At 36.2% G+C, this 12367-nt stretch overlaps 1 protein-coding gene across 1 annotated transcript in view; it reads left to right on the forward strand.

The window, feature by feature from the left end:
• The window catches only part of LOC102012974 (ubiquinol-cytochrome-c reductase complex assembly factor 1), an 87223-nt gene that overhangs the window by 13696 nt on the left and 61160 nt on the right, over positions 1-12367 (forward strand). The window contains exons 3-5 of the mRNA XM_005384797.2: positions 2193-2288; positions 3932-4039; positions 10048-10120. Coding sequence (XP_005384854.1) covers positions 2193-2288; positions 3932-4039; positions 10048-10120 — 277 coding nt within the window. The remainder of the gene's footprint in view (positions 1-2192; positions 2289-3931; positions 4040-10047; positions 10121-12367) is intronic.

The raw sequence follows: 12367 nt of genomic DNA on the forward strand, positions 1-12367 counted from the left end.
GCTGGGACTACAGGCGCGCACCACCGTGCCCGACGGGAAGTTTATGAGTTATAATGTTTTTGGGTGTGTTTTGGTGACCATATCTATACATTTTGTTGGGGTATATACTTAGAAGTGGAATGGCTAAGTCTTACAGGTTGTACCTAAGTGCTGCTTAAGTAGATACTGCTAGATATTTTCCCAAAGTGATTCACATTGTGTACTCCCACCAGCAGTGTATGAGAGTTTTATTGTTCTAAATTCTTGCTAACACTTGCAAGTTTTTTTTCTTCTTTTTTTTTTTTTGGTGGTAGCTGACAAAATATGATAATTGGTTCTGTTTCTTGTAGGGTAACTTTCTTTTTTCTTCACATGATTATGAGCTCCTTGAGGATGGAGATTCCGTTTCTGTCCCTATATATAAGGATTGGCATATCCTCAGCACTTTGTACGGGTTGGGTCAATGAAGCATATATGTATGATGTGTGTGTGAATAAGGACAGGAAGGAAATAATCAGAAATAAAAGTTAAAGAGGTGGTAGCGTTTGTTCATTCATCAAATATTTGATTTCTTTTATTTTTATTTTTTTGTTTGTTTTTTTTCTGGTACCGGGAATTGAACTCATGACCTTGAGCTTGCCAGGCAGGCGCTGTGCAGCTGAGCTAAATCCCCAGCCCCTCATCAAATATTTGAGTTTCCTATATGCAACTGTATGTGATTCTGGTAATATACCTAGCGCTTATCCTTGTGTATCTTGGTACTGATGGTAGAAAATGAACAAATATATCAGTAAATATGTAATTATACATTGCACAAAGCACTTTAAAAGACATGAACAGGCTACTACAATGGTAGAGAATAAACTACCATACTAGGTAGAAGGAAACTTTTTAGATAAGGTGGTCAGAAAAGCTGAAAGAGTGACATTTGGGTATTCCAGGATATTTTTTTCTCTTTTATAAAGAGTTATTTATTGATGTCTTTTCGATTTAAACAAATAAAATTTAATTTTTTTTTTTTTTTTTTTGTCTTTTTGAGACAGGGTCCCGCTATGAAGTTCAGACTGGTGTTGAGCTCATTTTGTAGCCCAGGCTGGCCTCAAACTTGCAACAGTCCTACTGCCTCAGCCTCCCCAGTGCTGGGATTACAGGCGTGCGCCACCATGCCTGGCTAAACAAATAAAATATAAGTCTTTAAGGGTTGAGTTAATCCTTTTGGGTGGAGAAGGACAAGAGTAGGTAAAAAAGTGTGTATTATAGGTAAACATAATTGTGGGAAAACCATATTGTCTGTGGTACTAGATACATAGGTACTTCAGTAGTTCCATAGAGTACGAAATGTGAAAATCATGAATAATGGCAGGACAGAACCACAGCTGGTGATGGCGCATCCTTAGAAGAAAAAAGAGAAGAAAGAAAAAAAGGAGGAAATATCAAGCACTTAGGATTAAAAAGTGCACCTTAAAATTGTAAATAATGGCTTCTAATATTGCCAGGTTGGTGTTTGTTTGTTTTTGTTTCTTTTGAGACAGGGTCTCGCAATGCAGTTCTGACAGGCCTTCAACTCACTGTGTAGCCTAAGCTGCCCTGGAACTCATGGTGATCCTCCTCCATCAGCCTCTTGAATGCTGGGATTGCAGGCGTGCGCCACCATGCCTACCACCAAGTTGTTTTTGAATGCAGTTTTATGCTCTGAGCAATGATGTTGTTGATGGTGATAGTGATGGTGGAAACCTATACAGTTGTTGAGTACGTGCTTTATGAGAGGCCCTTTACATAGTCATCACCTTTAATCTTTGCTATAACTGAGGTTCAGTAATTGCTCATCACATTGAGCTGTAGGTAAAGCCAGAAGCCGGTTTTAAACTTAAAAATTGTTTTTTTTTTTCCCCCATGTGTTGCAGTCCTGCCAGTATTTAAATAGATACCATAATTCTGTTTTCTAGGTTTGACTCAGATTTAGTTCCATGCTTTCAGGGTGGAATCCTTTTATTCCTTCAAGTGTTTAATGTATATTTATTGAGTGCTTGCTGTGTATCAGACACTGTACAAGGTACTGGTCTTGGATCCTTTCGGTAGTCAGACTACCAGGAACTGGGCTAAGTGTGGTTGGATAAGTCCTGTAGTCTTTACTTTGAAGAAACTCTGCTCAGATTTGCCCTCTGAGTGAATATTCATTGTTGCTTACATTTTTTTTTTTTTAAATCCCTTAGTGGCTCCAGACGAGCCAGGTCCTAAGCTGTGGTAGGTCAGAACAGATTCTTGGAGTAGACATGCAGCAGAGGAGGAAGTATCACATCACAAATAAGGTGAGAATTATTATAGCTTTCTGTTTATAAAGTGCTTTCCGATAGGTATTCTTATTTGAATCCCAGCAGAAGTGTTAGCTAGATGAGATGTGGATTTTAAGCAAGGGTGGAAGGTGAGTGTCAGAGTCTGAAAGTGACTTGCCCAGGGTCACAAAGGATAAAAGTAACAGGCGCACTGAGTGTGTGAACCGAAGTCTTCTGAGCTTATGTCGTGTGTTTCTTTCAGTGTACTTTTTTTTTGGAAAGCACTTTAGAGGAAAAAAAGCCTGAATTTTATACACATTAAAAATAAAGGTGGGAAACCCAAAATATAAATAAAGAACAAAATAAAAGACAGGTAATAGGGGAAAAGGAGATAGAGGGAGGAGTGGGAGGGTAGAGGGAAAAATGTAGCCAGGAAGGGAGGGCGTGGAAGGGGAAGTAAAAAGAATTAAAGTGTGTTATGTACATGTACCACCTCCTTGAGATGAATGTAATCATTATGTCTGCAAAATGTACTAAAAACATACAGTTGAAAAAGCCAAAAAAAGTAGTAATGTAAGAGAACTTTTTATTGGTTAGATATTCCTTTAGAATGACTTAGCATTCAAACAGGTTTTCCTTAGTTTGTTTTCAAACTGCAAGAACTATATGTTCTATATTCATTAATAAAATTTGTTATACTGAAGAATATAAGAGTTTAAATATGTTTATTCCATGCTTGCTTAGGTTGATTGTGGTTTTGGATGGCCTTTGTCTGCTTTCAGATAGTGTTTTTCTCTCCTTTTCCTTTTCTACCCATAAATAACATTCCTCTTCTCAGAATTCTTCTTTAGCGAACAGGGATCAAGATATCCTTTTATTTTGTATTGTTTATGCCATACTAGAAATCATAGTCAAGGGTGTTCTGCTTTTGAGCTATGTTTCCAGCCTCTTTTTTTTTTTTTTTTTTGAGACAGGGTGTTGCTGTGTAGTCCAGGCTGACCTTGAACTCGTGGCAATCCTGCCTCAGCCTCCCAAGTGCTGAGATTACAGGCACATGCTACCATGCCCAGCTCAGCCTTTAAAATTTTTATTTTTTCTTATTTTTTTATTCTTGACACAGAGTCTCACTAAGTTGCCCAGACTGGCTTTGAATTTGTAATCCTCCTACCTTAGCCTGTCGAGTAGCTGGGATTACAGGGATGTGGCACCATGCCAGCAAATTTTTTTTTTTCCTGTTTGAGACAGGGTTCCACTGTGCACTTCAGGCTGGTCTTGAATCCACTTTGTAGCCTAGGCTGGTCTTGAACTCTCAGCGATCCTGCTGCTTCAGCCTCCCAAGTGCTGGGCTAACAGGTGTGTGCCACCACACCCAGCAAGGGTACTCTTTCTAATAGAACCTTTATTGTGATACTCCAAATATATGATTTCATAGACATTGGTTCATAAGCCCATGGTCACTGAAGTGGGTATGTCTTGCTCTGTAATTTGGGGAATATCTATTAGATACCATGCCAAATGTGTTTGCATTTAGTGATACGATGCCTAAAAAACTGAAAATTAAAAATTCTAGGGGAATAAAAATACTAAACAATGTAAGTATTCTCACACAAGGAGTAAAAACATTCCTGTTAAAAACATTTTTGCAGTTAACTTTGGTTTCGTTCTCTTTGGTTAAATAGCTTCCAGCCACCAAAGATTCCCCACAGCCAGCTGAGGAAAAGGTTGGTGCCTTCACGAAGATAATAGAAGCCATGGGATTCACAGGACCTTTGAAATACAGTAAATGGGTAAAATCTTTCATGTTCTTATTTTTCCTTTTATTTTTTGTCCTTTTTATTTCTCACAGATTTTTTCTTTTCCCATTGGGGATCAAACTGGGGACTTTGCACTGAGCTGTGTCCCTAGCCCCTTATATATTTTGAGAGAGGGTCTTGCTACTTTGTCCATGTAGGACTGGAACTTGTAATCCTCCTGCCTCAGCTTAAGTGCAGGAATTATAGGTATGCATCACCATACCTCGCTTGTCTCATAGTTTTTTTAAAAGATTTTTTTTTGCTTTTATGAAATTCATACATTATTTTAAGAATTTCTACAAAATGTACTCCTTCATCCCCCATTTCCAAGTTAGATTTATTATACAGCATTTTTTTTTTTTCTTTGCCGTACCAGGGATTGAACTCATGACCCTGTGCTTGCCAAGCAGGCGCTATTGCCACTGAGCTATATCCCTAGCTCTATTATTCAGCATTTGGGGCTGAAATACTTTCCCATCCTCATTTCTTGTAAGTATCTTATAGTGACAGGCATACAAGACTGGACTCCTCAGGCCCTTGCTACATGATTTGCCGTATAGATGAGTTCTAAGGAATTAGAGGGACTAGATGTTCTGATGAGCAGCATTCTTTAGGAAGCATTGCTCTCTGATGAATCCATTTCATTAGTGATTTTTTTTTTTTTTTATGAGATGGGGTCTCACTATGCAGTTTAGGCTGGCCTTGAACTCACAGCAATCCTCCTGCCTCAGCCTCCTGAGTGCTAGAATTACAGGCATGTGCCACCATGTCCAGCTCATTAGTGATTTTCACTAGGTCATTGTTGTGACTTTAAACTTTTACAAATAAATAGCTTTGTTAAAATTGATCCTATGACTTATTATAACTATTATAGAGAAATATTTGCTACCTTTATCACTCCTAGTCAACTGTTGGCCTAGCAGTACCTATTAATAAAGTAATTGCTAGGAATGAATGAATATCTTCTTTGCATGCATGAGGTAGACATTACTGTTAGACTTTTAAGTAATACATGTAATGAATTAAAGTAATAAAGCAGTAGTGGTTCAGTTCTTCTCAGCCTGTTTATCACCTGTTACTACCATTTCTGTCCTATAACTCAGCACCTTTTATGCTATTTCAAGTTGCTGGCATATTGGATAAACTTATTTATTTATTATTTTTTAACTTAATTATTTATAAGTTATATATCAAAGCAAACCAACACAAAACAGTAGGAAAGACCAGAAAAATATCATAATTTTGCTCAAAACAACCAAGTTCTGTCAGTTACTATTTTAACAAAGTTGGATTCAAGTTAATGTGGATGGTACTTTTGGTTTCTTCTTATGATGGCTTATCCTGCTAATAGGTTTCACTGCAGCAAGTACAGTATAGATGACTGACTATAATCTTTTGCCTAAATTGTGAAAAGGCAACAGAGGTTCCGTAAGCATTTTATTTGTGAGGAGCTTTGAAGTATAGAGAACACAAATCCTAAGAAATAATGATATTCATGAGACCCTAAAGTTATGAAGTGCCTTCTAAATCATTAAGGAAACATTAGTAATGTTCATTAAGTTTTTCTTTTTTATCTTAATTCTTTGATAATTGATAAGTTATTGATGTATTTGATAATGTCATTAATGATAGTGTTTTCCTCTATATTAAAAAAAGGTGATTATGACATTTGGATTTAAGAATTTTAAGTGTGTTTTGTTTGGAAAGTAGAAATTAAAAGAAGGAAGTAAAAGAAAGAAAAGAGAAATATTTACTGTTTTATTAATTTCTTGGTGATTGGGCTCTAATTGGTTGCTACCATATGGTTTGTCTATTGTTTTTTTATAATTGCAGAGGGAAAACTGGCTACCACTCGGAAGATTACTAAATCATTGGGAAGAGTTTTTGCTGTTTTAACTTAGGCCAGCCTCTGATTTTTCTTGGTTCCTTTTGTGCCCTCATCTAAATCCCTAATATTTCATTTAAAAAATTTTTTTGCATGTGGCAGTATCTACTTTCTATAATTCCATTTTTAAATATCAAAGTATGTCATTCTGGTATGCTTTTGGTATAAAATATAGGTATAACTTTCCATTTTAAAAAATGGAAAACACTTTTTGGCAGTGTTGGAAATCTGTGGCTAGACACTTCTATTGGATTACATTGACAAAATTCTTTATTTTGTGTTTTCAACATGTATTTGATTAGGGAGTAAAATGCCTGTTTGTATGTCCATATCAGTAGTATCAACTATCTTTTTTTTACTTTTCCTTAATGTTTCATATATAGTTCCCTTTTTTTGTAGGATGTCACTTAGGATTTTTAGTGTAGCTTTTCCTTACCTGTTTGAGTATCTTTTTTTTTTTTTTTTTTTGGTTTTTCTCTGGTACCGGGAACCGAACTCACGACCTTGCGCTTGCCAGGCAGGAGCTTTGCCACTGAGCTAAATCCCCAGCCCCTGTTTGAGTATCTTAAAATAATTATTCTTTTTCATCATATTTGTTTTTGTTTGCTGTTTTTTTGAGACAGGTGTTGCCATATAGTTCAGTCTGGTCTTGAACTCCCTATGGAGCCCAGGCTGGCCTTGAACTCATGCCGAACCTGGAGCTTCACCCTCTTGAGGATTACAGCTGTGTGCCACCATGCCTGGCTCTGTTTTTCATCATATTTCTATAGCAATATCATGTAGGAAAAGGACAGCACTTATCAGACATAGCCACATACTGTAAATAGTTTCTGTTTTAGTATTAAGCCAAAAATTTATTCCTGTTCTGAGGGATACTGTCAACCTGGAATATATTCAGAGGTAGACAGTGCACCTTGTAAAAGCTTCACAAACTGTTTTGAATGAATAATGGTTCCAGGAAATAAGGATGCTTGGCCTGGAAAAGAGAATGCCTCTTCTCAGTATTTCATGGGAAAATATAAAAAATAAAAAGAGAGCGAAAGGCTTATAAAACAAAGATCTCACCAGAATTGTCTTCTAGTGGGATAGAGAGCCTTACAAGGTCACTGATCATATTTGGACCAGGGGCCCAGATCATGGACCATGAGTCAGGAATGCTAGTACAGAATAGAAGCTTCAAGTGACTAAAAGCCCCTTCCAACTCTCACACAGCTGTTAGTGTCAGCCTTTTACTACATTCATTTTTCATCCTGTAGGAAGACACAAAATGTACCAGTTAGTAGGAGAGCAGATTTTCATTCCTAAAGCTATTCTAGGTGCTTCTGTTTTAGTCAAGTAGCCTGATGAAGGCTTCCAAAGTTAGAATGAAATAAACATTAAGTCATCTAAGGACCAGAACAACTTGTGTTGAGTGGGTGGAAAGTTAGTCCACCTACCTCCTAAACTTATATTAATGCATTATTTTTCAAGAGGCTCTTTCCAGTTGTGATTTCCAGTCCCTGTGTGATGGTCTTCAGGGACTTGCTTTAGAGATTTGTCCAGGAAAATGGCTTACCTACATATAAAGGCTTGGCTTTGCTGCCGGAAAAGCGAACTATAAAATGCTTCTAATTGCTACAGTATGAGCACTGTATAAATATACCAGCCAATCTGGTGAGGTCGGTATTATTTGTAATGAACATGTTGTGAGGGGAAAGCTTCCTCTTCAAGGAAAGACTTCAGCCTTTCCAAAGACACAGTGATTAATTGTGAGCCTAGAGGACTTTAGGACTACAGGATTTAAGAAAAAAATCAAGAAATGAGTGATTAGGAATTTTAGTTAAAATTGTCTATCTGTAGTTGGACTGGGCCATTAACTCCATGAAGGAAGGAATTTTTGTTTGCTTGGTTTTACCTCTGTATTGTTAGTATCCAGACCAGTGCCACGAACTGAGTTTGGTACTCAATAAATTATTTGTCTAAGGAAGTGAAGAGCTAAAGGATATCCTAAATTCTTGGTCTCAGTAATAGAAATAAAGATCCAGGCGTGGTGGCACATGCCTGTAATCCTAGCACTCAGGATGCTGAGGCAGGAGGATTGCTGAGCGTTGAGACCATCCTGGGCTACAAAGTGAGTTCAAGGCCACCTGAACTGCATTACAAGACTGTCCCAAAAAGACCAAAAAAAAAAATAGAAATAAGGTTGGGTATGGAGTCACATACCTGTAATCCCAACACTCAGGAGGTTGAGACGGGAGGGGTGCAGAGGCCTGCCTGAGCTACATAAGCAAGTTCAAGTTCAACAAAGGGTACACCACCATGCATGGCAATTGGTATTTTAAAGAACTAGCTTCTTTGATTTTCTGTATTTTTCTCTTTTCAGGTTTATTGATTTATGGTATTCTTTCTGTTTGCTTTTAAGCTTGATTTGTTCTTTTTTTTAATGTTTACCATAGATTTTGTTTAAGTGTAGTCTTCTAAATGCTGGCTTACTTCCCAAATAGGCAAATCTGAATTCAATGTGATATATATATTCACTTTCCCCCTGATTTTTATTTAAAAAAATTTTTTTTGCCTTTTATGTAGGGTCTTATTATGCGGTTTGGCTAGCCTTGAATTTTTTTGTTTTTGTTTTTTTTTTTTTTTTTTGAAAGGCTTGAATTCACTTTGTAGCTGAGGCTGGCCTCAAACTTGCAGCAGTCTTTCTGCCTCAGCCTCCTGAGTACTGGGATTACAGCTGTGTACCACCAGGCCCAGCTCCTATCTGATTTTTAGATTAAAAGCTTTGGTGATATAATAGATATCAAAGCAAATCTTAATTACAACCAGAGTTATAAGTCTTTCTTAACTTACTGTATATAAGAAAGTTCATCAGAGACACAGTTGATTGGACTCTAGAGAATATAGAAACAGAGCATATAGAGAATATAGAAAATACGAATGTTTTATAGTATTGGGTGTAGTTTCTCATTGGTGAAACTTTGTAACAGCTCTAGTAATGTCTACATAGCTGTGCCATTTTTAGTCTGTGCATTTTTGTTTTTAATATACATACTTGAGTTTGTAATTTTCCTTGTCAATTTAGGGAATAAACAACTAACTCCTAAAAGCCTTTTATTGATGTGCTAATGTGTTTCATTACATCCTTAATGATCTTGTTTGTTTGTTTTTACAGTACTAGGGATTGAACTCAGGGCACTGAGTTGTATCTTTAGCTCTTTTTTGGGGTGGGGGGACATGGTTTTGCTAAGTTTCTAAGTTATACAAGGCTGGGCTCAAACTTGTGGTCCTTCTGCTCTGCCTACCAGAGTGCAGGGAGTACAGGTGTGCACCTTGGTGCACCATTCCTTATTGAAACATTGGAAAAGTCCTTGAAATACCTGTTCCCTATAGCACTGAGTTGATCTTCAGGCTTATAATTAAACTTCTAATTTTTAGTTTTAGTTTTATTTTTATTAAGGTATAATTTACATACCATAAAATAAACAAGTCACACAAATACCGTTCAGTGAATAAAGTAAAATGACCGCTCATCAAAGTTCTGAGAGAATTGTTAGTGCGTTGGAAATAGACTGTCTCATCTGGTGAAGTACAAGGTTGTCTTTAATGTTCATTAGACACTTTTGTTTGAATATACAGTATTACGTGTTTAAACACAAACTATTAAAACTAAAGACAGTATGGAAAAAGGTACAAGCCCTAAAAAAGCAACAACACTTTTAGACTAGTAGTGCTTCTGAAGAAAGATTAAAAAGATTTGAAGGTTTTTGTTGATTTTGGACAGAAGTATGGGCAGTTATTTAATAAAGGGGACTTGAGAATACAAAGAGTTAACGTGGATAATGCTGAGCAAATGTGGTGAATATGATTTGGAATTAAAGACAGATTTTATTTAAATATTGGAAAAACTTCCAACATTTTCATATAAAACCCTAAAATGTGAACATTTCATAAAGTCCATAATGAATGGCTAGCTTTACGAAAGGAAAATTTCCTGTGTGAGTTTAAATTGCCTGGAGACAAAGACACCTTTGGACCCTTCTAGTTGAAGAAATGTAGGATTCTATATCTCATATCTAATGACAGTAGAACATCCACTTGGTCATGTTTTGAGTTTGGTTTTATTTTCTTTGTCTAGAAGATTAAGATTGCAGCCCTGCGCATGTACACTAGCTGTGTGGAGAAAACTGACTTCGAGGAGTTCTTTCTAAGTAAGTTACTATTTTGATAGTTTTGAAAAAGAAAACTATCTACTTTGAGAATCTACTTTTCATCTTTATAGTTATATTTTAATAAGATTACTTTGGTTTTGTTTTTGAAATAAGGTCTCCTATGTAGTTCGGGCTGTCCTTGAACTCAAAACTGTCTTGCCGCAGTCTTTTGAGTGCTGGGATTGTAGGCATACACCCACCACTCACCTGGCTTTAAACATTTTTTTTTCAAATCACTAGTGAAACGGTTTTTCCTGTACAAAGTATGTAAAGTATGTTTTTGTCCCTTAATATAAAAACAAAAGAAATCTATAAGTAAAACATTTTAGCCTTGTGTGTGGTGGCACACACCTGTAATTATAGCACTCAGGAAGCTGAGGCAAGGGGATTGCCATGAGTTGAAGACTAGCCTAGGTACATAGTGAGTTCAAGGCCAATATGAACTACACAGCAAGACCCCCTATTAAAAAAAAAACAAAAAAGCAAACCAACAGTTTTAACAAGTTTGAAAAAGCTTGCCTAGTACTTTGACATTTTCATTGGCCTTATGCGCACACATCTTTTATGTCAAAGAACTTGTGTATATACCTGTTTCCCTTAGCATTTTCACTTAGACTTTTTGCCAATCAGTCCTCCTTTGTTTCTGGTTCTTAATAGTTTAGTTAATCCTGGAATAAGCCTCATGATTTTTCTTTTTCTGTTAAAGTGCTAATGATTAAAGGCTTATATAATTTTATTATTTATATCCCATTGATAAATTGCTTTTCAAAGGAATTTTATTGGATTAGATCATCACTGGCAGTAAACTGTATCAATATACTACTCATTTTGATACTGTAAGCTTTTGTAATTATTAACAAAGTTAATTAAAGCAGGTACATGTAAAACTACTGGGAAAATTTAAGCCATTTCCAATGACACAGAGTTTATTAGGTATGACTAAAAAATACAGTGAATGTTTAAATTTAAAAATATTTTTATAACAATAAAAGACATATTGCCATTGATCACCCTCCAAATACTCCCCTCGCTTTGAATGCACTTACCCCATCATTCTTGCCACTTTCTAAAGCAGTTCTGGAAGTCCTCTTTCATGAGTGTCCTTACTTGCACTATTGTGGGTGCCTTGTGTATTCAAAACAATAACCTTTCATGGTCACTTTGCCTTCAGGGAACATCCAGAAGTGTTACAGTATCAGATCCAGTTAATAAGGTGGATGAGGATATGCTGTCATGTTTTACAAGCCTCGCTTTTAGTTAGATGGCACTTGACAGCAGTATTGACCATATCTTTTTATTGCACCTTATGAAGACACTCATGAAAGAGGACTTCCAGAAGTGCTTCCCAAAGTGGCTAGGATGCTGTGATCGGTGTGTTCAAAGTCAGGGGAAGTATTCCCAAGCAGTTTGGTGGTAATATGTCTTTTACTGTAATGAATTTTAAACGTTTACCGTATATTATGACGACACCTTATAGAAGGAAATGGATGCTGAGTACTTCAGTGTTATCAGCCACACCCTCAAAGCAGCAAACATAGAGCAAGTATATACACCTGGCATTTTTCTCCAGCAACAAATATTTATGCATAATTATGTTAATAGTGAAAGCTGGGGCTGGGGATATAGCTCAGTGGCATAAGCGCCTGCCTGGCAAGTACAAGGTCCTGAGTTCGATTCCTGGTACTGCAAAAAAAAAAAAAAAAAAAAATAGTGAAAGCTAGATTCAGTTTATTTAATAACTTTTTGTTTTTAAGAATAAAATATAAATTGTTTTGCTTATTTCACTGTTTCAGCAAGTTGATATTAGAAACTTAAATTTTAATTTATTATCCACTTTCTATTTTTTGTTTATAAGCAGGAAAGAAAATTTTTCTGCTTTTTGTAAACTCTAGCAGTTTCTTGTTTTTTTCTTGTTTTTTTCTTTTTTTTTTTGGTCTTTTTGAGACAAGGTCTTGCTATGCAGTTCAAGCTGGCCTTGAGCTCACTTTATAGCCCAGGCTGGTCTCGAACTTTCAGTGATCCTCCTGCGTCAGCCTCCCGAGTGCTGGGATTACAGGCCTGTGCCACCACGCCTGGTGCAATTTCTTATTTTAGAAGAAATAAATCTAAAAGCAGAAAATATACTTTCTGTACATGAATCAGAAATTATTAATATTAAAAGCTGTTTTTAAGTGACTTTTTGAACTCTTGTATTCAAATATTTCCCATTAGATAGATATTTATTTATTTTTAATTCAATTTAATTAT

The sequence above is a fragment of the Chinchilla lanigera genome, unplaced genomic scaffold (genome assembly GCF_000276665.1).
Source record: "Chinchilla lanigera isolate Chin_1 unplaced genomic scaffold, ChiLan1.0 scaffold00021, whole genome shotgun sequence".
Classification (NCBI taxonomy): Eukaryota; Metazoa; Chordata; class Mammalia; order Rodentia; family Chinchillidae; genus Chinchilla; species Chinchilla lanigera.